This window comes from Balaenoptera physalus, assembly GCF_965194825.1.
Source record: "Balaenoptera physalus genome assembly, chromosome: 6".
Taxonomy (NCBI): domain Eukaryota; kingdom Metazoa; phylum Chordata; class Mammalia; order Artiodactyla; family Balaenopteridae; genus Balaenoptera; species Balaenoptera physalus.
This window is the reverse complement of record NC_138885.1, coordinates 111,411,168-111,433,890: the sequence shown is the minus strand read 5'-3', so window position 1 is coordinate 111,433,890 and position 22,723 is coordinate 111,411,168. Positions and strand designations below refer to the sequence as shown.

Genomic DNA, 22,723 nt, shown 5'->3' with positions numbered 1-22,723 from the left:
GCTTATAAAATTAAGACAACAAATAAAATTAAGGATAAGGACATTAATATTTTCAAATAGCATTTCCCAAACTGTGTTCTGGAAAATCAACATTCATATCCTAAGGAGATGTTAATGTTTCGTGGACAACCGCGAGGGAGGAGGCAAGAAGCTCTGCATCCCGTTTGGTTTTTTTCTCTTAAATAAGCTTGAAAGGTTCATCATTAGGGTGTTTTGAAAGTGCATCTCCAATTGTGGACTATGAGGTGCTCCCAGAAATTAAAGAATAGTTTCCATCATCATGACACTGTTCGTGTCTCCTTAAGTATAAGCCTGACCACAGCCATGTTTCCGAAACCTCACCTCTTTTATTGTTCTCTGCTGTGAGTGATACAGTGTGTTGGAGATATATATATATAAACAAAACTTAAATGTGTCTATTAAGTTAAAACCTCAGTTGAACAAATTTCATCTACAAAGAAATTAAGCTTGAGTGTGTATTTCTTAAGACTGGTTTGATATATTCTCCCCCTCTTTGGGGGACAGGAAGGAGAAGTAAAATTTCATACAGAAAGAGTGCAGGAAAAAAAAAAAAGCACAGTGGGATAAATCTGACAAACTCCAATTAAATTTAAATGCAGATTCGCTTTGGTGCCAGCAGGGGACAAGCTGTTCCTTCTTCTAAGAGCAGCTTCCAAAGTAGTGCACGTTGTTTGAGGACTACAACTCATACAGTAATAATTGTCTCTAGAAACAGCCAATCAAAAGCACCTCTCTTTCTCACTGTGTTCAACAATGGCTTAGCAACAGAAACGCGTCAAATAAAGATTTATACTTTTTCTGGGATTTCTTATTTGCTAACTGGCTTTCCCTTCTATCATGCGCTCTAAGATTAAAATGGAAACTGAAAATTCATATTTAGGTCCTTGAAATCAATCTATAGTTGACACCAGTTTTTTAACCTGATCACTGAAAAGGACAATTCAAATGAATGAACTTATGTATGGCTAGGATGCTTTTAGCGATAAGGGGGTCTGTCACTCAGCCCTTGGCAACCTACTTGTACTCACCATTTTACTGTGGTTCTAAGATTAGGCTGGCTGACCGTGCTGTCATCTAGAAATATTGTTGAGCATGAGCTATACTTTTTAGTAAGCTGCCCTGGAGATACCTGAAGGGGAAGGGAAATAGAAGAAAATGTCACAGTAAGTTAAACCTATCAAGTGTGTGTTTTTCCTCGGTTAAAATGTCAAACGATAAAGCATTAAGATTTTTCTTACACTCCATGAACTGCCTGAGTGTGATATCATGTGCAGCTCTATGGGAAACCTCTATACTCTGACTTCCACAGACGAGCTTTGAGAAATGGGTTCTAAAATGCTGCCTTGATATAGTACCTATAATCAAACCTGGCAAGCACCTATTATAAATTACCTTTATAATAATGTAAAAAGTTTAGAATAAGATTTCAGGGTTTTTTCCTTAAGCAATGAAATGCAGCTGAGATTTCCTATTTCTATTCATTTACTACAATAAAACGTAATGCTTTATATAATACCGATGTAGGAGCATTTCACTGCAGTAAATGAACACCAATAATAAATGTTCAGGAGACAGTGTGACGAAACAAACGTTTTCCAATCAGAGGCTGGGCATGCCAGGGCTGCTCTATCACTAAAAAGCTGGGGGCCATAAGTCTCTCTGGGCCTCAATTTCCTTATCTGGAGGACAAAAAGGTACTGCTTAAAGATTCTCTCGCATCCAAAAAAAACGGATAAAACAACTCTGAGAATTTAACTTCTCACTTCATGTTTAAGTAAGACTGCCATTACATTACTCAAGTGAGAACCTCAGAGAATACTTGCCATTCATTTCAAAATTGTACTAGTTCTGTTCTACGTGTTATTTGACACTCCTGCCTCACCCATGCTGCTCTCTGCCTGCAATGCCTTTTTCTTCCTCCTGTCCCAGCAAGCTTGACCCCATCTGCCTCTAGGATCCCTTTGCCAGCAGGCACACCACAAAACTTCTCACTTTCTGCACACTCACACATCTAATTTACCAACTGTTCCATGGTCTCAGCTGCTTGCATAGTACCACCCTCTTAAGTAAACAAGCTTCTCCAGGTTAGGAAGATTCTTCTCCTACCTCCAGCTACTGAGCACAGAATCTGGGACAAATTAGGATTCGACAAGTGTTTGAGAAATTATTTAAGATCAGTTACAACTGGAGGTAAATCTTACTAAAGGTACAAATTCGTGAGAATTTATCTACAGTGGTGTTGGATAGGTGACAAAGAACTTTTTGAGACCCTCTAGAGAATGAACTATCTTTAAAACACTTTAGAAGTATCCATTTATTTGTGAAGAGCCCATGAACACGGCAATAGTCAAATACTAAAATGGCCTAAACTATGTTAGGACAACTCTGTTCCTTAAAGTAAGGCCAATAACCAAATCCCAATCACTGAAAGCCACTGGAAGGAAGAGTAGCATTCTTTAATACCACAGAATACGAACAATTTTAAAGCTGGGTTTTGGTTTTGGTTTTTGTTTGTTTACTAATTCAGATGAGCCTTCCTTCCTCCTATTAATATAAAATAGTTTTCACCATGCTGTCACACTCTCCCATCAATGTCCTCCACAAATACATGAAAGGTGAGGCAGGGAGAAAATCTAGTTGATGCTTTTTAAAATACAGAGCATTTAAATAAAAATTGCCAGTATCCAATAATCAGAAATATCCAAATGGCATATATAAAACACCATTTTGCTTGTTTCAGATGCTTTATGCAAAGCCACTTATTCCTTATTAACAAAAAGTTCTAGATGTAACATATTTGAAACAGTATCACTATTTGGAAGACTAATTTCTCCTTCAAGCTAGAAATGTTTTAAACTAAAACTCTGATATGGTCCTTAAGCTATTTGGTTAATGTGTAATTTTAGAATCTCAAAAAACAGATACAGCATGAAAAATGAAAATTCACTCATTCAAATACTTTGATTCTAAACGAAGCAGGTTATCTTTTAAGGTCACTACTATTAGGGTATAATATGACATACACTACACGTAATAAAAGTCAATTCTGACCAAAAATCTATATATATGAGGGGAATAAAAATAGTAAGGAAATGTACCAAAATATAGACTAGTTGGTAGAGCTTTGGGTGCTATTTATCCTGTTTTCCTCTATTAAAAACTTTTTTTTCTATTATGAATGTATATTGATTTGTCTTTGGAAATATTACTGCTAAAACATTTAAAATTTTTAATTAGATGTGCTCTATAATCCTATGGGGGCTCATTTAAGTTGTATCAGCAACTTACAGTCTACTGGCTCGATCCTACAAAAGAAACACTTCCACAGGCCTACTCCTGAAACTATTCAAACTTTCCAGCATCTAGTGTTCACTAAAGGATGGCAGAATTGAAGCCTCTGAGCAAAGCCTAGATATGTTAGCTGCCAGCAGATTACTTTCCTCTCATCTTGCTTGAAAATTTAAGATAACTGTCCCTTATGATTAAAGCTTTACCATTGCTGGCTCACAACCTCAATAAACTGCACTGACACACATAAGGGTATAAAATGCAAATACAAAAAAAAAAAAAAACAAGTAGCAAAAAACACTACTGACAGTTTAATGTTCATAGGTATTATTTCAATTGGTCACTGAAGAAGAGTATTTATCTTCATTCAGCACTAAGGACAAAATACATGGACTTTTACAATCTTTATAAGGGGAAAGGTTGCTTAGTAGACTGCAGGTTTAATGGTGAAGACTAGAAAATAATCATACCTAGGAGGCTAGTAAGTAACAACCCTCAAAGCTTATCATTAAAGGTCAAGTACCTGTTGAAATCCTGCCCCCACCCAATGACTCTTCCCATTGTGCCTACTGCCTCTGATTTTAACCCATTAAAAGAATAAAGCTGGAGAGAGCGAGAGTACGAAGTGCGGCAACCCGAGTCATGGCAGGACAGGCATTTAGAAAGTTTCTTCCCCTCTTTGACCGAGTATTAGTTGAAAGAAGTGCACCCGAAGTTGTAACCAAAGGAGGCATTATGCTTCCAGAAAAATCGCAAGGAAAAGTATTGCAAGCAATGGTAGTAGCTGTTGGATCAGGCTCTAAAGGAAAGGGTGGAGAGATTCAACCAGTTAGTGTGAAAGTTGGAGATAAAGTTCTTCTCCCAGAATATGGAGGCACCAAAGTAGTTCTAGATGACAAGGATTATTTCTTATTTAGAGATGGTGACATTCTTGGAAAATATGTCGACTAAAATAAGTCACTATTGAAATGGCATCACGTGAAGCTGCCCGTTCCCCCAATGGCATCACGTGAAGCTGCCACTGAAGTTCTGAAATCTTTCATCCTGTAAATAATTTCCGTGTTTCTTTTATAATAAAGTAATGATATCCAAACTAATGATATTCATTGTCTCTGAAATTTCGTTTTCTCTGTATTGATTTAAACATTCCCAAATAAAAGTATATAAATGAAAAAAAAAAAAAAAAGAGAGAGAATAAAGCTGAAGTTCACTTTTTTCTTCCCCCTTTTCACAAGTTTTGGATACGTTTATTAAGAATCAATGACTTTCACTGAAAAGTCTGTAATACTCCATCTATGTTGCACATTAATGGACAATATGGTAGGGTGAGTGGTTTGAATAGAATTCATACTCAAGGCCTTAGTAGAAAAGTATAATATTCTAATTATAGGTATAATCAAAAATATTGTCTGAATTAATATCGTTAATTATATTGCATTAAACTTCAAACTCAGAACCTATATTCAAAGAATAAATCTAAGTTTGAGTAGACTGACCACAAATCTATTTCCTCTCCCCCTTCTTTCAGATATCATCTCATTAGAATTAAAGGCATTTTTTAAAAAAGCTATACATAAGACAGGATAAACAGCAGATGATTTTTAATGTTTGAAAGGTGAAAAGACTAGATAAAGGAGTGGTAACTGACATGGCAGAACAGAGGAAGCACAACCTTGGTACCTACAGAGGCTGACTAGGACAGGAACAAGAAAACCAGTTTGTCTTACAGAACCCAAGGCAGGCTCAGAGTTCAGAGGCGTGGTCCCCAAATCCTTGCAGTGAGGCCCATCAGTTAACGAGTTGTCCAAGTGATGCTTCCAATTAGATCTTAACAGACAGCCAAGGACCATCACACGTTTGAGGGAAGCCCCCAACAAGTAAGAGATCAAAACAGGAAGAAGGAATGGGACTTCCCTGGTGGCGCAGTGGTTAAGAATCCGCCTGCCAATGCTGGGGACACGGGTTCGAGCCCTGGCCCAGAAAGATCCCACATACCACAGAGCAACTGAGCCCATGCGCCACAACTACTGAGCCTGCGCTCTAGAGCCCATGAGCCGCAACTACTGAAGCCCGCACGCCCTAGAGCCTGTGCTCCGCAACAAGAGAAGCCACTGCAATGAGAAGCCCACGCACCCAACAAAGAGTAGGCCCAGCTCACCGCAACCAGAGAAAGCCCACGTGCAGAAACCAAGACCCAATGCAGCCAAAAAATAAATAAATAAAATAAAATATAAGGACGCTTTAAAAAAAAACAAAACAAAACGGGAAGAAGGAATTGATGGGAGTGATAAAAACTCAGGAGCAAATGAAAACTTGAAATTGCATCAGTGAAAAAAAGAATGACAGGATATAAGAGAACTCTATAAATTGAAAATAAGGTAGACAAAACAATATATTCAATAGAAGGATTAGAGCACAGTCAAGGAAATCTCCAGGAAGCAGGACAAAAAGACAAAATGCAAAGCAGGAGGGGAAAAAAGTTAGCGATCTGGTAAGTCTAAGACTTCCAACATCTGAATAATAGGAACCTGGAAGAAAAAAACAGAATATCAAAGAAACACACCAAAAAGGTCTATACCAAACCAAATTATGAAATTTCAAAATCCCAGGGAGAGGGAAGGTACTAAAAGGTTCCCGAGAAGGAAGGGATGGGGGAAAATGACTAAAATCGGTAATGTACAATGTACCATACAATGTCAACAGGTTTAAGAGCAACAGTGTAAATGAGAAGATGAGAGGGAAATGTCTTTAGAACGGCAAAAATTAGTTTCAACTGAGAATTCTATACTTTATCAAATAGAAGGAGTTTCAGAGAGGCTAGATCTCTCTAAACTTTCTGCCCATGTGCCCTTTTCCCAGGAAAATGTGCTCCAGTAAAACAAGGAAGTATAACAAGACAAGAGGGAAACAGAATCTAGGACATAGGGGATCCAACATAAGAGAGCAGAGTTATGTGAGATCCCAGATGACTTCACACAGATATCCCAGGAAAAGAGGCATAGAGCAGGCCTAGGGGAACACTAGTCTATATGGGAGTAGGAAGACAAAAGATTGGGGCAAAGTGTCTCCAAGAAAAAAATGGAACAGATGTGGCTTAGTAGACGGAAAATAGTTTTCATAGGCATGTGACAAATGTTAAAACATTTGGGGAAAAAAATAGCTGTTAGAAAACAGGCAAGTGAATATAGTCAGGAAATTAATTCCACAGAAAAAATGAAGAATGTGAAAGCAGGGAGACCGGGCAGGGAGCTACTTACTGCATTTGGCTGTGTGAGATCACGTTGGCTAGGAAAAGGGGGATTGGGTTATCCTAGAGAAGTGCAGAAGTGCTCCAATTTCATTAATATTTAAGAAAAAGAATGAAGGGTGTACAAGGAGGAGGCACAGTCAGAGAACTATATGGCTCAGCAATGCACAATATTTGCAGAGTCGTAGTAATGTAAACATTGATTCTGATTTAATAAAAACTGATACATGTTGAGGGAACACAGGGAGGGAAATAACGTCATGGTGGAGCGAAGAAGCTCAGCTTTCACCTGCTATGACAAGAAGTCAATGGACAGTGCTAAAAATTAACTTACCTGTTATACTTTTATTACTTTGGTTAAAAAATAAGATCAAAAAAATAAGGCAAAAGAATTTAAGGCAGATCTTTATACTACAACCGTATTAGTGAAATTTAACGTAAATGTCAGAACCCTTAAAAAATGGGCACTACTAAGTCAAAGACTTTCCTGAATCCATTTGATAATTAGGAAAATAGAGATTTAGAAAATCTACAAAAAAGAGGTCCATGCTAACAGTATTGGATCCATCATATTTTTAGGAATCATGGCAGACATATTTTTAATTCAAACTATTAATTTCTTAACTTTTCAACTGTTTACTTACATGGTTGAAATGGTTGCTCCTCCTCTTTTCCCGCACTAAGAATAAAAAAAATTAACTGATGAATTCTGATACAAATGCCATAGAAAAATAAAAGTAGTCACTAATTATCTGATGGATTACCAATAACACAATGAGATAGAATTCCATTCTATTTTTTAAAATAATTTCCAACAAAATATATAATTTAAATCACCCAGCAAGATGAGTCCTATAAATAAAATCTAAAAACTTAGTTTCACTTTTTTGACCTAATAGATATTCTGTATTAGGCACAAATGAAAGACTCCCCATTTACAAAAGAAAAGGACAAAGCAAATCAGGCCAGGTGAGAAACTTAGCTAATAAAAAAATGTACCTGCTGCATAGCTGAACTACTAGCCAGGAGTATTTTCTCAGTCTTCATTTACACACAGCTTACTTTAATTACCACAATCTACAGATGACGACTCTAAGAACCAGTTTCTGGCCAGGCACTCGTCTCCGAACGCACCAGGATCTCTGGAAGCATCCTGAACCACTTAATGGTAACCTACTCAAATACCTTACTGAAAAAATACACAACTGGAAAGTAACCTATGTTAAACGTAAATTTTAAAATGAGTGTGCTGACCTAAATGAACATATCTACAGCACACAAAACGGTTTTGCTCCAACAAAGGCCAGAAGAATAAAAGCCTGAAGAGGGTCTTAGGCCACACTCTTGCTCACATTGCCTCCTTTAACTCCAGACAGGCATCACAGGCACGGATTCCTTAAGGCTGAAGAGAGAGACAGGCATGGGACAGCTTTTCTTTTACTGTCTCCAGAGCCCCTCTACATGTGAGCAGCTCATGGCTCTGGAAGAAACTGAGAAATAGAGCAATCCTAACCAGAAATGAGTGGCTCAAGTACACACACTAGAAAAATGCAAGTTAGAAACCCCAGGAGCTTCCAGGTTGGTGAGCATGTAGTACCCTTGCAGAGGGCATCAAAGCTCTGTGCCCTGTCCCCATGCCTGGCCCTATGCATCTCTTCCATCTGGCTGTTCCTGAGTTATATCCTTTTATAAAAACCAGTGATCTAACGGAAAAAAACCAAAAGCAAAACAACAACAACAAAAAACCAAACCTCCGTTTTTTATTGTGCTGCATCACTTTAAATATTATGGAATGTTCACTTCTTGTATTCCTGCTCTCGTAATCAACTGAAAAACTTGGTCACGTATGGCTTTTTAGCAAATAAACTAGGATTTAACATAACATTCAGGAAGACAAGCAGGCAAGCAGGAGTGCAAAAAATTCTACGGTTCTGATTCTCATCTTAAAACAAGGAGGACACAGGAAATGTATATGAGTTTCACATGCTGAGGATAATCTTCTGGAAAACCCCATATGGCATGTTGCTCTTATTACCCTGGCACAGCACTACATTAGGATGAGAAAGTTTTGAATAGCTTAAAAGTTCTGAGTAGCATAAATCTGGATGTGAGATAGGCTCGTCTGGTTGAACACTGTGTAAAACAGGGCCAAAATCACAAGGCTCAATTCCCACATATAACAACTGATTTTTCTGATTTGACCAAATGAAAACCTAACTGTGACCTAAACCCTATCATTTGTCTTTAACATATGTGCTCTTCGGAGCAAGGGGAAAAGGACAAAGTAGCATGGAGAAATAGACCACATCTAAATCATGTGGCCAGTTGACTATGTTGATAAAGAGGTGGCAAAATGTATAAACAGATAGTCTAAGTGTTCTCCTCCCTAAAACACTGACAACTAAAGGAAACTGTATCATCAACATATTAAAATAAGACAAGTGAATACATAAAAAAGTGAAACATTTAAACCACTGTAAGAGTTTTTCTAAATACCTCCTATAATACACAAAACAAAAACAGTTTTCACTCTTTTTCTCAGGGAAAAAAAAGCATTGCCTTACCATCTGTTTGAGATTTGCTCGGAAAAATGGTGCTTGCCCTTGGGTGGTCAGAAGGGTTTGGTTCCAAAGCTAAGTCTGTATAGGAAGAAGAGAAAAAGGTGTGGTGATTTAGTTGAGTAGAAAAATACATGATTTTAAAGATAGCTACACATTGATTGAAACCACTTATTAATAGTCTTGAGAAGAGCTTTTAGTAATGACAAAAAGGCAATTTTAGTAAAGGCACAATATAAAAATTCTATTGGGAAACAGCAAAATTGTAGAAACTCTCCATACATGTGGAGTAAAACCATGGCTATGTCTTAGACTTCTTTAACTTGCACCTAAATAATCTATGCCATTTTTAGATGAATCATATATGTGACTCCCCTCCTATTTATCAATTAAAAATTCAGTCACCCTCTTTTAAAGCTGATATTACTAGCACATTCCAGGAACAGTCTCAAGAAGCAAGTTATGCTGTGGCCAACTACTGTCAGATACCAGCTCAATATATCAAATATGCCAAAACGAAGTGAGTTGCTTTTGGCAAATGTTCTTCAGACAATCAAATGGCTAATTCTAACTCCATTCAACAAATGAACTCATTTCATTGGCTGTGGTTTATCTGGGGGCTATTCATCATGGCAGATTTAAGAGGACTACATAAAAGTTCAATGTTCTAATCTAGAGGAACACTTCCATGAGAGTGATTTTTAACTTTGCCCTCTATTTCCAAAGCTAAACTCACTTCTTCATTCCACGCTGCATGATTAATTTGGGGCTTCAATAAGAGTACTTTCTGGAGCAGATCATAGGGCTACTAGAAAAAAATTTTGGCCATACCTACACGAAAAGGTGGGTCTGCCTGTAGCCCACCTTGCACCAAGGTGGGATAGCGTCTTCTATTTAGGCAGAAATACAAAACAAGCACAAGCTACCACACAGGATAGTAAGGTTGTTGTTTCAAACAAACAAACAAACATAAAAGCCCTATGACACTTCCTCAGCAAAGTCCATCTCAAACCATTTAACCAATCTTTTAAGAAACTGGACCAAGATTCAGATAAAGAGTAATGGTTAAGGCAATTATTTCCCAAACCACATAATAACTGATCTGTTTTTGAAAGATGGCTTTGATGGTCAAAGTGAAATACAAATATATCCCTGCCTCTTAGAGAATCCAAAGAATACACACATTGATATATTAAAAACTAATTAGTCTAGTAGTGAATTCTGTCTAACCCAGCATTTCACAAATGTATCTACCTAGAATCCCCTTTTCCCACCCAGAAAGAATGTGGCACGAACAGTAATTTTGGACTTCCCGTTTTAACAGGAATCTGAGCCATCCATTTTAATGTCATTGCCAGCACTAGTAATTTACAGAGCTAAACCAACTGCTTTGTTCTTCATGAAAATTCCTTCACTGAATTTGAAGTTTATCAAGCTGCTTTTGGAGAAAATATTCTATTCAACATTTTTATGTAAAAGACCCATACAATTATTTTAAAGTTTTTTTCTCCTACATATTTGAAAAATTAAGACAATGGGAAAATAAATTATTTCAGCTGTACACAAAATGGCAGGCAGAGACTTTCACAGCTGCCTCTAACCTATAGCTTCCGAAAGAATTCATGACTACTTACCTATACCAAAAAGAAAGTAAATAGACTACATTTGAATCTAAAAAATAAGCAGAAATGTTTGCAAAGTAGCTGTCTTATTTATCAGTGTCTATGGCATGGTAAAACTTAACAATTTTCAATGGAAGTCCAGGAAAATTAAGTGCCAGAATCAAAGAGAAGCAAGCTTTAACACACACACACACACACACACACACACACACACACACACAGCCGCCAAACCAAGATGTGCTACTACAGATCTAAATACAAAAGTCAAGAAGGCTGGGATAAAAGAAATGACAACATGCAAAAAAAAAAAAAGTAAACTTAGCCCAAGTGACCAGAAAAAAGCTGGCACTCTCCCTACTCTATCCTAGGGGGTTCAAAGGTAGGCACAGGACCCAGGAACGGCCAATCAATCACAGCTGTCCTGGGGCTTGCCAAGAAAAGAGAAAGGCAGAACTGTACTCTAGGATCCTTAGCTAGTCTTGAGCTGCTGGACACTCCCCTTGCTATCATGAGGGGAAAGGCTTTTCAGGAGACATCAACAGAGGAGAGCAGAACTGAGGAGATCATTTAACTCCTGGGTCAAGTAGTGCTTAACTCTGTGATGTTCTTTTAACTTGCAACTGAAGGAGACCTGGTTAATCAGCAGTACTGATGATCACACTAAAGGTGGGGAAAGGTAAAAGTCACTTGCTCATTCCTTTAACAAATATCATGAACAAAAATCTGCATGAGACAAAACGATGCTCTGTTTAAAAGTTACACACAACCATTCACAATCATTAACACACAATGATTCACAACCGTTACTTTTAGTTGCTTTTCTTATACGTTAAAAAAAGCTCTAATTAGTGTACAATTTATGTCTTCTTGTTACTAAGAAGCGCTCTCCACCCCACTGTTGCATATTTATTGTTTAATGAATACACACTGGCCCATCAAGTGTTATTCCTATACTGGACTTAGCCAATCCCCTATTGCTGGGGATTGGTGCTTACAAAGTTCTATTCTTAAAATATTATGAGGAAAATCTTTATGTACATAGTTTTTTAAAATAATGGTTTTATCTCCTTAGCAAAGATCTTCGGAAGTGGAATGACTAAGCCAAAAGGTTAGATCACTTTCACGGCTCCATGTACAATGCTAAATTGCTTCCTAAAGAAGGTGGGGGGCACATTAGGGTATAATGCTACCAATCATGACATTTTGAGTTCCTACCCTTGCTTTGGATACTTGAAAAAAAAAAAAAAAATTCCTACTGATATGAATGAGGAACCTCACTGTAGATCTAATTTGTATTTCTTTTGATTACACAGTTTGACCATTTTCCCACAGTTATCAGTGTTATTTCCACTTTGGTGAGTTGGCCTATCATTTGAATGTACTGTAAACACCAGGGCCCTACTGCTGTCAGTTTGCATGAGGTTTTCAGAAAATATTAATCTTTTGTTTATAGCCTATATAACTAACAATTTTCTATATAACTTGCACTTTTTGCTAATGAAAAATACCACATCACTATCTTATAGAATGGACATGTGAGCCATTAGACAGTAAACTCATACATACACACAATATTTCTGCACTTCCCATGAACTATCTTCCCAAGAGCCTAAGGAGACTATGATAAAACCTACCACACTCTTCACTATCACAAAGGTAAGACTGCCAACTATTAAGCAAAGCTTTACCACCCACCATCCCTCTCATCCCTCTCCCCACCACATGCACACACAGTAATTTAGAGACTTCAGGGAATTACTGTGCATTCAGGAAATTACATGGATTCTTCCGAAAGTTATTTCTTTAGAAACCTCTAAGAATGTTTTACCCAGGAGAAATATTCTTGAGCTCATGATTAGGGGTTATGATTAAAACTGTATTTTAAGACCCATCATTTTTGTATTATCAATTTAAATTGCAACTTATTTGACAGCATGATAGGTCGATGTAGAAAAAGTATGATTAAAAAAAAATTAAACTCGGTCTTCATGTAAACATTCCTCAGAGGAAACCTGTAAAACACCACCGACACTGAGTACTGTTTTTCCTCCAATCTAAGATTCTACCAGTTGTTAAGATCCATCTCAATTGCAGTTGTTAAAAGTGTGAAAACATAGGCAACTTAGAACAAATGAAATGCATTACTGAAGGCTAAAAGTGTTAAAACTATGCTATCAAACTGTCGATAAATGATTTGTCCTTGTTAAAATATTAGAGGGAGAGGGAAGTGACCAAGAAAGCATCTGACAGAAGCAGCATATTTCAGAAAGCGATTAATATCGACATATTGATTTCAATATATTCCAAATAAACAGGAGATGTCAGCAGTTTCTGGGCCAACTGCTGAGCACCAGTTTACTTAACGGTAACCACTGCATTTACTGAACTGCCCTAGCATCCCTATACTGTGCAGTGTATTAGTTTTATGGCTCATAATACAAACATTACAATCTTTACAATTACCATGTAAACTGATGATTTCATCTCTGAGTCCACACTTTCCACCGCAGTCAGGGAGTTCCTGCCAGCCAGCCCTGAGCTGGGCTGCCTCACCAGCGGGTACACAGCAGGCTCCTGCACCTGCCAGGCTACTGCTCACCCAAGCCTTGATCCTGCTTTCCTAGCTTCGGACAATCCTGGCTTCCAAACTTCCCAGCTCTGGTTTCCAACTGCTTCTGTACCTGCCTCTACCCTGGTTCTCAGTTTTGCCTTATTTTAATCCTCAATCAGTGTTACAGTGATCATGACTGAGAGGTGACACATAGGTAAGTACACCTGGCTTTATATATTTCTAAAGAGCACTTTACTCAGTTTCTTGGACTTTTAAGAACCTTTCTGGGTTGCAAGTTACCTTCATTTCATTTCACAATACGCAGTGTTACTGTTTTAACTCTTAAGTTTTATTACTTTAATACACTAAAACAACAACAACAAAAAAGGCTGAGAAAAAAGGTAGTATTCCAAAGAAGCTCACATAATGTCAACAATAAATTCTGTTCCTATATGCCATGCATTTGGAATTTACAGTCCTACTCTCTATCAATACTCATTTTTAAAACCTTGGACAACTCAATTTATACCTAAGAGAAGAATTCCTACACTACCTAACTCAGAACATGGTGAGAATCAAATGAAATGCAAGAGCAATCTATATACTACAGCCTATTTTAGACCCTTATTAATATCGCTTTTTTGTTCAAGCCACTGTTGGCTCTCACCTGAGCTACCGCACCAGCCTCCTAACTGGTCTCCCTCTCTGCTTCCTTCCACCCTTACAGTCTATTCTCACACAGTAGCTGGTCTGATCTCCCTCCGCCCTCTCTACCCCCCTTCCCTTTTTCTAAGAATTAACATCATTCCCCTGCATATAATCCTTCAATGGTTTCCCATTACAATTAGACTAAAATTCATATTTTTTGGTCAAGGCCCACTAGGCATACAAGGTCTTAATCCCCCATATTCCTCCTGGCATTCATTCACTCAGCTGCAGCCACCCATCTTTCTGTCCTTGGCACGCATCAAGCATATTCCCTTCTTAGGAACTGCACAGAAGCCTCTTCTCCCACAGCCTCACACGGCTCTCTTAGGACTGCTCATGGGTCGCTTAAGGAGAGAAGCTGTCTTTAACCACCCCTTGTAAAACTGTCCTCCTCCCCAGCCCATTACCTTCATTTTCTTTCTTAGTGTTCTCACTACCTGATGTTATTCTTGTGTCGTCAGCCCCCAGGCACCTCTAGAAAGTAAGGACCTGAGTTAGGATACGGGTTTTGTCTTGTCTAACCACTGTTTGTCCTGCCTCTGGAATGGTGCCTAATAATCATGTTTCAGTGTACCCAAAACCAGTTAAGGTTTTCCCAATTTTCCCACATCATCTAAGATTTCTTCTAATGCTGTCTTTTGATGTGTCTGTCACCTAGGACCAGAGTTAATTTCAGATCTCTTAGAGTAGTAGTTTAGTTACTCAGAATCAAAGACACAAGACAGGTTACCAAGAACCACGAAAACCTAAAAGAGGAAATCTAATGTTCAGTGAAAAATCAATGGTAACTTTAATTTGGAAAAAGAACATTTAATGTTAAAATACCTTTACTACAAAATGACTCACCCTATGAATTTAATTAAGTCGTAAGACAAAGTGTACAATCAGAATGCTATAGAGAAGTATCAATACAATGCATCAGTTTTTATCTGTGTCCCCTGAATAAAGCATTATAATGGGATTATAAAAGATGCTCAACCATAAAGGCTGGGTAAATGAATTATGCTCCAAGGTTATTCGATGGCCCAGTAAACAGTTGGTAAAAGGCAGGCTGTAGAGCTATGCGCAGTTGCATGGAAATACATCACCCTGGAGCACTCTCTAGGTGTCAGCACGGTTACAGGAGCTTCATGTCGTTACTTTTCTTTATAACAAAAAGTTACAAAGTGGCACATAAAGAACAATCCCATCTTTGTAAAATAAACACAATGTTATGTGTATATGCATACAAAAGGTTCAGGAAGAATCAACACCAAAATATTAATAAAAATTCTGGATATTCTGAGTGTGAGTGAAGGACTTTTCTGTGTTTTCTCAATCTTTCACATCAAATGTTCATTAATACTGTCACCAAAAAAAGGAAAGATCTGTTGCTCAGAGGTTTTTCCACATCATATTGCCAATTCCTTCCCTACCCACTCTTCAGGGGGATGGGAGGTAGGGGTCACTTGAGAGAGCACCTTTCACCAGAAAATTAGCAAAGCTCCTAAGGTCAGAACATAAAGGCTGTATGAAAAGTTGATGAATAAAAATAAAATCAGATAATAGGACCGTAGCATCTTCTTTTCTATTATGACACTACCATCAGTTATATTAGATATACTGTTAAAGACAAAGTAGTAAAAAATTCTTTTGAGTCTATCTGAAATCTATACTACGTTCTTAGGAGTTACTTTTTTGAGATGGCTTGAAGAAATCATGTTCTTCTCCAATGTTTCTGAAGAACAAGACAGAGCATCATTTATGTACGATTTTCTCTAAGTAACCAAATAATTCTTCACTGTAGAAAAGCCAAAATGTTTTATATCTGAGTAGGTATTTCTCAGTTTCCAGGGAAACTGATACAAAATTGTCTGAAATAAAGACATGAAGAGCAAACTTCCAATGTGCCTGTACTTTATATTTGGTGTTCTGACCTTGTTTCTATGGAAACTTAATTAATAGGCAAATGCTGAAATTGAGGTTTCTCTTATCACTTTATCGAATGCCCCCCCAAAAAAGACAAATTGAAATGAAATTTTAACAATCATGTTAAACATAAAAAGGTAAATTCTGTACTCATGAACTCTATTTTTCCAGTTCCTGATTTAGCACTCCTTCCTTATCATACATAGTCGTATGCTAAATGCTTAGTACCTTACCTGCCCGCTTACCAGCTTCCCCTAATGTCCCTCTGTCCAGGGCATTCTCGGCTTCAATTGGATTTCACCAGAACAAACTCTTTAAATTATATCAACGTGTTTACCTGACTGATAAATTTAGGCTATTTCATGACTTCTACTTTTATTCATATCCATTGCAATGTATGTACAGACAGAGAATGGAGAGGTAAATGTTGCTTCTGAGTTGTGTACAATAAACTGGAATGGCAATAATCAAAACTGGAGTATGCTGAGATAGGCCTAACTTATGGATAAATTATAATAAAATATAAGGTGCACTCTAAACAGTTTCTTAAGCATCCCAAGAACTGAATTTGGCATATCTACCACCTCCCAAGTCTGTCTCTTTTGTTCAGTAGCTGTGTTACACAGTCATTTCAGATCTCTAAGTCTTGGCTTCTTCATCGGCAACAGAGGGAGAATATATACGGGCCTTATTTGTAGATGGAAGGGCCGAGTGAAATACACAAGAAAATGCATTGTAAATCTTAAAAGAATTCTATAAAGGTCCAATTTTCGTCTCTCATCCTACACTAGCCAACTACTAACTGTTTTTAAAAATCATTTAGAGGCTTACCTTATAGCAACAAGCAGAGCAGTTTTCACAAGTACTTACATGCTTTGTGTTTAAAGCTACAATTAATTCACATAATTTGTTCATTCTTTCACAATATCTAACGATTCTGAAAAGGGAGTACTTTCCACTTACAAAGCCACGTCCATCATAAGGGTGAATCCACAGGCTTCATTATTCTAACTTTTAAAGAAATTAAATAAACCCAACTAAAATTTAAATAGAAGAGCTGTAAGACATTTCGTCTATGAAATAATGAAATAATCTCTGGCATTTAAATGAAACAAATGGGCCAGTGGGGCTTTAACATCTTTATGATACAATGTTTTATACTTCAAAGAACAGTCTTTATTAAAGTGCCACTATGCTACCCAGAATTTTTTTTTTTTTTAACCTAGAGCCATCCCTTTCCAAAATTCTAGAGGCAAAAATCAAACATTTCCTCTCTTCTCTCTCTCCTCTCCTCCCCGACAACACCCACCCCCAGCCACTTAGTCTACAGAACTTTTACCTGAACATTCCTAAAGTTAAATAGTATTCTACTGGGGGGGGGGGGGCGGAGGAGGAGGGAGCCATGGAGACATTTTTCTGCAGGATGGATGTGGTATGTTAACTCCCAAACCTTTATATTACAAATTACAATCTGAATTTGTTTTTTCTCCTTTGAAACTTCTGTCCAGCAGTCTCAGGAACCACCTCACCCCTCCCTTAGAACAGGCAACGTGCAAAAGAAGTCGGTTAAGGCTGTGCAACTGAAGACATACTTGTGTCAAAGTGGGAATTTAAAAGTAATCAGAACTCCATGGGGTCTCCTTTGGTAAAGAAAAAAAACCCAACAACTATTCTCTGCAGCCGTGGCAGTAACGTTTCACACCGTTCACAGTTATTTTAAGCCCCTCTCCCACCATTTTCTTTCCTATCGTGTTCAAATTATAGTTAGAAGGGATAAAGTAGCTTCTATCAGGGCGACTGAAAACATTAAAATCCAAAGAATTTTAGTTAAGAACACCACACTGACTCTGTCCATCTCTATTTTGAATTTAAATGACAAATCCTCTAATGTTTGTCTTAATTGTCTCGAGTATCAACTACCTTAAGGAATAGAAATCTGTCATCAGGCCCTTACCTAGTTCCTTCGCTTAGGTACCATCTGGATAGGGAGACGGGATGGATACGCCGAAGTTAGAGTATTTAAGTTTGCATTAAGAAAAGAGAGACTACACCAGAAAGTCTCTGCTAAGTCCCACGAGATGTTAAATAGAACCACGAACAGGAAGGGCCGCGGATTGGAGGGTCTCAGGCCGGGCTGGGAAATGGGAACGGGGGAAAGAATTGGGCATTCGGGTAGGGAAGAGGGAAGGAGACTGGCCGGACGCGACTGGTAAAGAATAAGGGGTGGGGACGCCAAGCAGAGCCAGCCTTCGTCCCCGGTGCCCAGCCCTGGGAGAGCCAACTCCGGGCAAGAAGGAGCCCTAGGCGGCGTCTCCCTCCCGGGGGACCCTGGGGGCGGCGGAGGCCAGAGGTAAGCCCGAGAGCAGACGGCGCCGACCCCGCGAGGGGCGAGGCGCGCCCGCCGCTTCTTACCTTCGGGCATCTCCCGGTCGCTGATGTGCTGCAGGTGGTGGCCTTCGCCACCTGCGAAATCCAACTCGGCGGGTTCCACGGTAGCCGCCGCCGGAGCTACTGCCACCGCATTCCCGGCCGCCGCCTTGTAGACCTCAGACTCGCAGTCCGGCTCCGCTGACCCCCTGCGCCGGCCCGACTTGGGGCTGGCATTGGGGGACAGGCAACAACACAGCGAGTTCCCCATGGGGCGCCTTCACTCCTCGCCGCCGCCGCCTCCGCTCGTCCCCCGACTCTGCCGAGCACAGAAGCCGCCCCCTCCCCCAACAATGGCGCGGCGGGCACTGGCAGCCCCGGGCTATGCCGGGGCTGTGCCGCACATGCAGACGCGACTTCGCCCGCCGCTCTCCTGTCCGCCCAGCCGCCGGGGCCCCGGGCAGGGGTACGGCCCCGGCCGCACCCCTGCCCAGCCGCTGGGCCCCGGGCAGGGGTCCGGCCCCGGCCGCACCCCCGCCGCTGCCTCCCCGGAACCAACTAGTCTGTGAGGGCGGTGACCAGACCCGCTTATTCAAAAGGGCTGGGAACCAGACAAGCGCTGAGACGCGCAGCCACTGAGGGAGAGAGCGCAGCCGGAGCTCCTCCTCCTTCCGCTGCCACCTCCCGACTGAAAGTAGCTAGCCCGGCCGGCCCTTGCCTACCGGAATGTGTCCTTCGGTTACCTGGTTACGACGGACCAATCACGACCAGAGTTCCCTCCACGCGCCCTCCTCAGAGCGCAGGCATGTGACTCACAATGCCCCGCCCCCGCCCGCGGCTGCCCCGCCCCCCGAGCGGCGCACCCCAGACTCTGGTTTCCATTCATCTCTCGCGCTCCGAGCTTTCCGGTCCTGCGGGAAGCGCCGCGGGAGTTTGTTAATCGAAGCCGTCCTGAGTCAGTGGGCTCTGTAGAAAGCCCCTGTTCGTAAAATGCCAGTTCAGTTAGCAACTCGGTTTCACCGGGTCCACAGTTGACTCATTTGATGTATTGCTCAACGAACTTAGTTTCACCCCAATTTTTGACCGTTTTTTATAACTGAATGCTCCTCCTGTCTTGCCTTCCAAAGAGTGTTAGTTTCCGCCTACAGTTTAACCATAGCAACCCCCGGGGCCCTGGTCCTACTCTCAATAAAGAGCTGTGGCTGTGTCTTGAATGAGACTCGAGGACACGTCACCCCTCCACTTCCTCATCAGCAAATTAGGGACCAAACTCCCCCCTCCCACCTCTGAGGCGCTGGGATTCAGCAACTCGCTTTTCTCGCCTGTTGCTCTCTTCCACGGCAGGAGTTTCCAGGTTTCCCTACTTTAGCCAACAACAACGCATAAAGCACGATTTTCTCATACAAACTTGAGAGTCACAAAGTGAAGTACCACGGTCTTGATTTGATGAAGATGATAACGATAGTTAACATTTGGCAAACACTATGCGCCCGCCCCCGTTCCAAGTGAGGTACTCATTTAACCCTCGGGAACAAAATCCTCAGAAACCTTCATTTTACAGATTTTACAGACGCTAAGTCACGTTCCCAAGGTCACATGATTGCTCAGGGGTGTGGCCAGGATTTGATCCCTGATTGTGTGGATCCCCAAAGGCACCTTATTGTGATCATCAGAAAATAAAGGTCGAAGTCAAATTTGGTTGGAAGTGGCATAGTGTATCAGGATTTTCTTTTTTTAAGGAGGAACAATTTTTTGATGTGGATTTTAAAATACTTTCCCTTCATTCAACATTGATTAGTCCCTCCTACATGCCAGGCACCCGTGTGTGAAAAATAGTCCTGCCCTCAGTGACCTCAGGCACGGTGAGAAAACAAAGGCTTAGAAAGCCCAACAGTCTGAGGTCACACTGCTGCAAAGTACTTAAACCTGAAATTCAAACCTAGATCTCTTAACCCCAAGTAGATGCTGGGGTAAAGAGCTTGGTTTTCTTCCCAGAAACATGAGAGCCATTGAATGTTGTGAAGTTAAGGAGTCACTATCAGGTGGTTTGTAGTGAGGTCACGCTTGAGAATAAGTAGGACTGATGGAAGCAACAAAACCCATTAAGAGACTTTATATTCATCTAAGAGAGGAGTGAGGGCTCAAACTAAAGGCAGTGGCAGAGATTGGAGTGGAGGGAAAGGATCTGAGGTCATCTGGGAGGTAGAATAGAAGTGCTCAGTGACTAGATATGGAGCGGGAAGGGGAAAAGAGAAGCAAAAATGGCTGCTAGGGTTCTGGCTTAGGGAACTATGTAGAGTGTGGTTACTTTTTCTTAGATAGTGCAGGAAAAGGAAGAGGTTTGGGAAGGAAGATCATTTTGGGTTCTGTTAAGCGGAACATGGAAATGGAGCTCTCTGGTTGAAAGTAAGCCTCTGCAGGCTAAGTCCATTTTGTGATATCCCAACTTATGTTTTCAAAAATAACACATTAGATTAACCAAGATGGCGGAGTAGAAGGACGTGCTCTCACTCCCTCTTGCGAGAGCACCAGAATCACAACTTGCTGCTGGACAATCATTGACAGGAAGACCCTGGACTTCACCAAGGAGGATACCCCACGTCCAAGGACAGAGGAGAAGCCACAGTGAGACGGTAGGAGGGGTGCAATCAGAGTAAAATCAAATCCCATAACTGCTGGGTGGGTGACTCACAGGCTGGTGAACACTTATACCACAGAAGTCCACCCACTGGAGTGAAGGTTCTGAGCCCCACGTCAGGCTTCCCAACCTGGGGGTCCGGCTACGGGAGGAGGAATTCCTAGAGAATCAGACTTTGAAGCCTAGTGGGAATTGATTGCAGGACTTTGACAGGACTGGGGGAAACAGAGACCCCACTCTTGGAGGGCACATACAAAGTAATGTGTGCATCGGGACCCAGGGGAAGGAGCAGTGACCCTGGGGGAGACTGAACCAGACCTACCTGCTGGTGTTGGGGGGTCTCCTGCAGAGGCGAGTGGTGGCTCTGTTTCACCGTGGGGATAAGGACACTGGCAGCCGAGGTTCTGGGAAGTTCTCCTTGGTGTGAGCCCTCCCAGAGTCTGCCATTAACCCCACCAAACAGCACGGGTAGGCTCCAGTGTTGGGTTGCCTCAGGCAAAACAACCAACAGGGAGGGAACCCAGCCCCACCCATCAACAGTCAAGTGGATTAAGGTTTTACTGAGCTCTGACCGCCACAGCAACAGTCAGCTCTACCCACCACCAGAGCCTCCCATCAAGCCTCTTAGATAGCCTCAACCACCAGAGGGCAGACAACAGAAGCAAGAAAAACTACAATCCTGCAGCCTGTGGACCAAAAACCACAGTTACAGAAAGATAGAGAAGATGAAAAGGCAGAGGGCTATGTACCAGATGAAGGAACAAGAAAAAAACCCAGAAAAACAACTAAATGAAGTGGAGATAGGCAACCTTCCAGAAAAAGAATTCAGAATAATGATAGTGAACATGATCCAGGACCTCGGAATAAGAATGGAGGCAAAGATTGAGAAGATGCAAGAAATGATTAACAAAGACCTAGAAGAATTAAAGAACAAACAAACAGAGATGACCAATACAATAACTGAAATGAAAACTACACTAGAAGGAATCAATAGCAGAATAACTGAGGCAGAAGAAAGGATAAGTGACCTGGAAGACAGAATGGTGGAATTCACTGCTGCGGAACAGACTAAAGAAAAAAGAATGAAAAGAAATGAAGACAGCCTAAGAGACCTCTGGGACAACATTAAACGCAACAACATTCGCATTATAAGGGTCCCAGAAGGAGAAGAGAGAGAGAAAGGACCAGAGAAAATATTTGAAGAGATTATAGTCGAAAACTTCCCTAACATGAGAAAGGAAATAGCCACCCAAGTCCAGGAAGCGCAGAGAGTCCCATACAGAATAAACCCAAGGAGAAACACGCCGAGACACATAGTAATCAAAGTGGCAAAAATTAAAGACAAAGAAAAATTATTGAAAGCAGCAAGGGAAAAACGACAAATAACATACAAGGGAACTCCCATAAGGTTAACAGCTGACTTCTCAGCAGAAACTCTGCAAGCCAGAAGGGAGTGGCATGATATACTTAATGTGATGAAAGGGAAGAACCTACAACCAAGATTACTCTACCCGGCAAGGATCACATTTAGATTTGATGGAGAAATCAAAAGCTTTACAGACAAGCAAAAGCTAAGAGAATTCAGCACCACCAAACCAGCTCTACAACAAATGCTAAAGGAACTTCTCTAAGTGGGAAACACAAGAGAAGAAAAGGACCTACAAAAACAAACCCAAAACAATTAAGAAAATGGTCATAGGAACATACATATCGATAATTACCTTAAACGTGAATGGATTAAACGCCCCAACCAAAAGACATAGACTGGCTGAATGGATACAAAAACAAGACCCATATATATGCTGTCTACAAGAG

General features: G+C 40.5%; 2 protein-coding genes across 2 annotated transcripts in view; one reads left to right on the top strand and one right to left on the bottom strand.

Annotated features, from left to right (window-relative positions):
• The window catches only part of LOC309662872 (cyclin-Y-like protein 1), a gene marked incomplete at its 5' end in the record, with an annotated part of 34,331 nt that extends 15,790 nt beyond the window's left edge, over window positions 1–18,541 (bottom strand). The window contains 4 exons of the mRNA XM_082466070.1: window positions 1,050–1,150; window positions 7,201–7,235; window positions 9,121–9,195; window positions 18,316–18,541. Coding sequence (XP_082322196.1) covers window positions 1,050–1,150; window positions 7,201–7,235; window positions 9,121–9,195; window positions 18,316–18,541 — 437 coding nt within the window. The remainder of the gene's footprint in view (window positions 1–1,049; window positions 1,151–7,200; window positions 7,236–9,120; window positions 9,196–18,315) is intronic.
• Window positions 3,533–4,406, top strand: LOC309663050 (10 kDa heat shock protein, mitochondrial). The gene has a single exon (XM_082466359.1). The coding sequence runs from the start codon at window positions 3,952–3,954 to the stop codon at window positions 4,258–4,260; it is 309 nt and encodes a 102-aa protein (XP_082322485.1). The 5' UTR covers window positions 3,533–3,951; the 3' UTR covers window positions 4,261–4,406.
• Window positions 18,542–22,723: the final 4,182 nt, after the last annotated feature.

What these genes read in the sequence shown, in the direction of transcription:
- LOC309663050 (XM_082466359.1), top strand. Translation starts at nt 3,952, where the DNA reads ATGGCAGGACAGGCATTTAGAAAGTTTCTTCCCCTCTTTGACCGAGTA.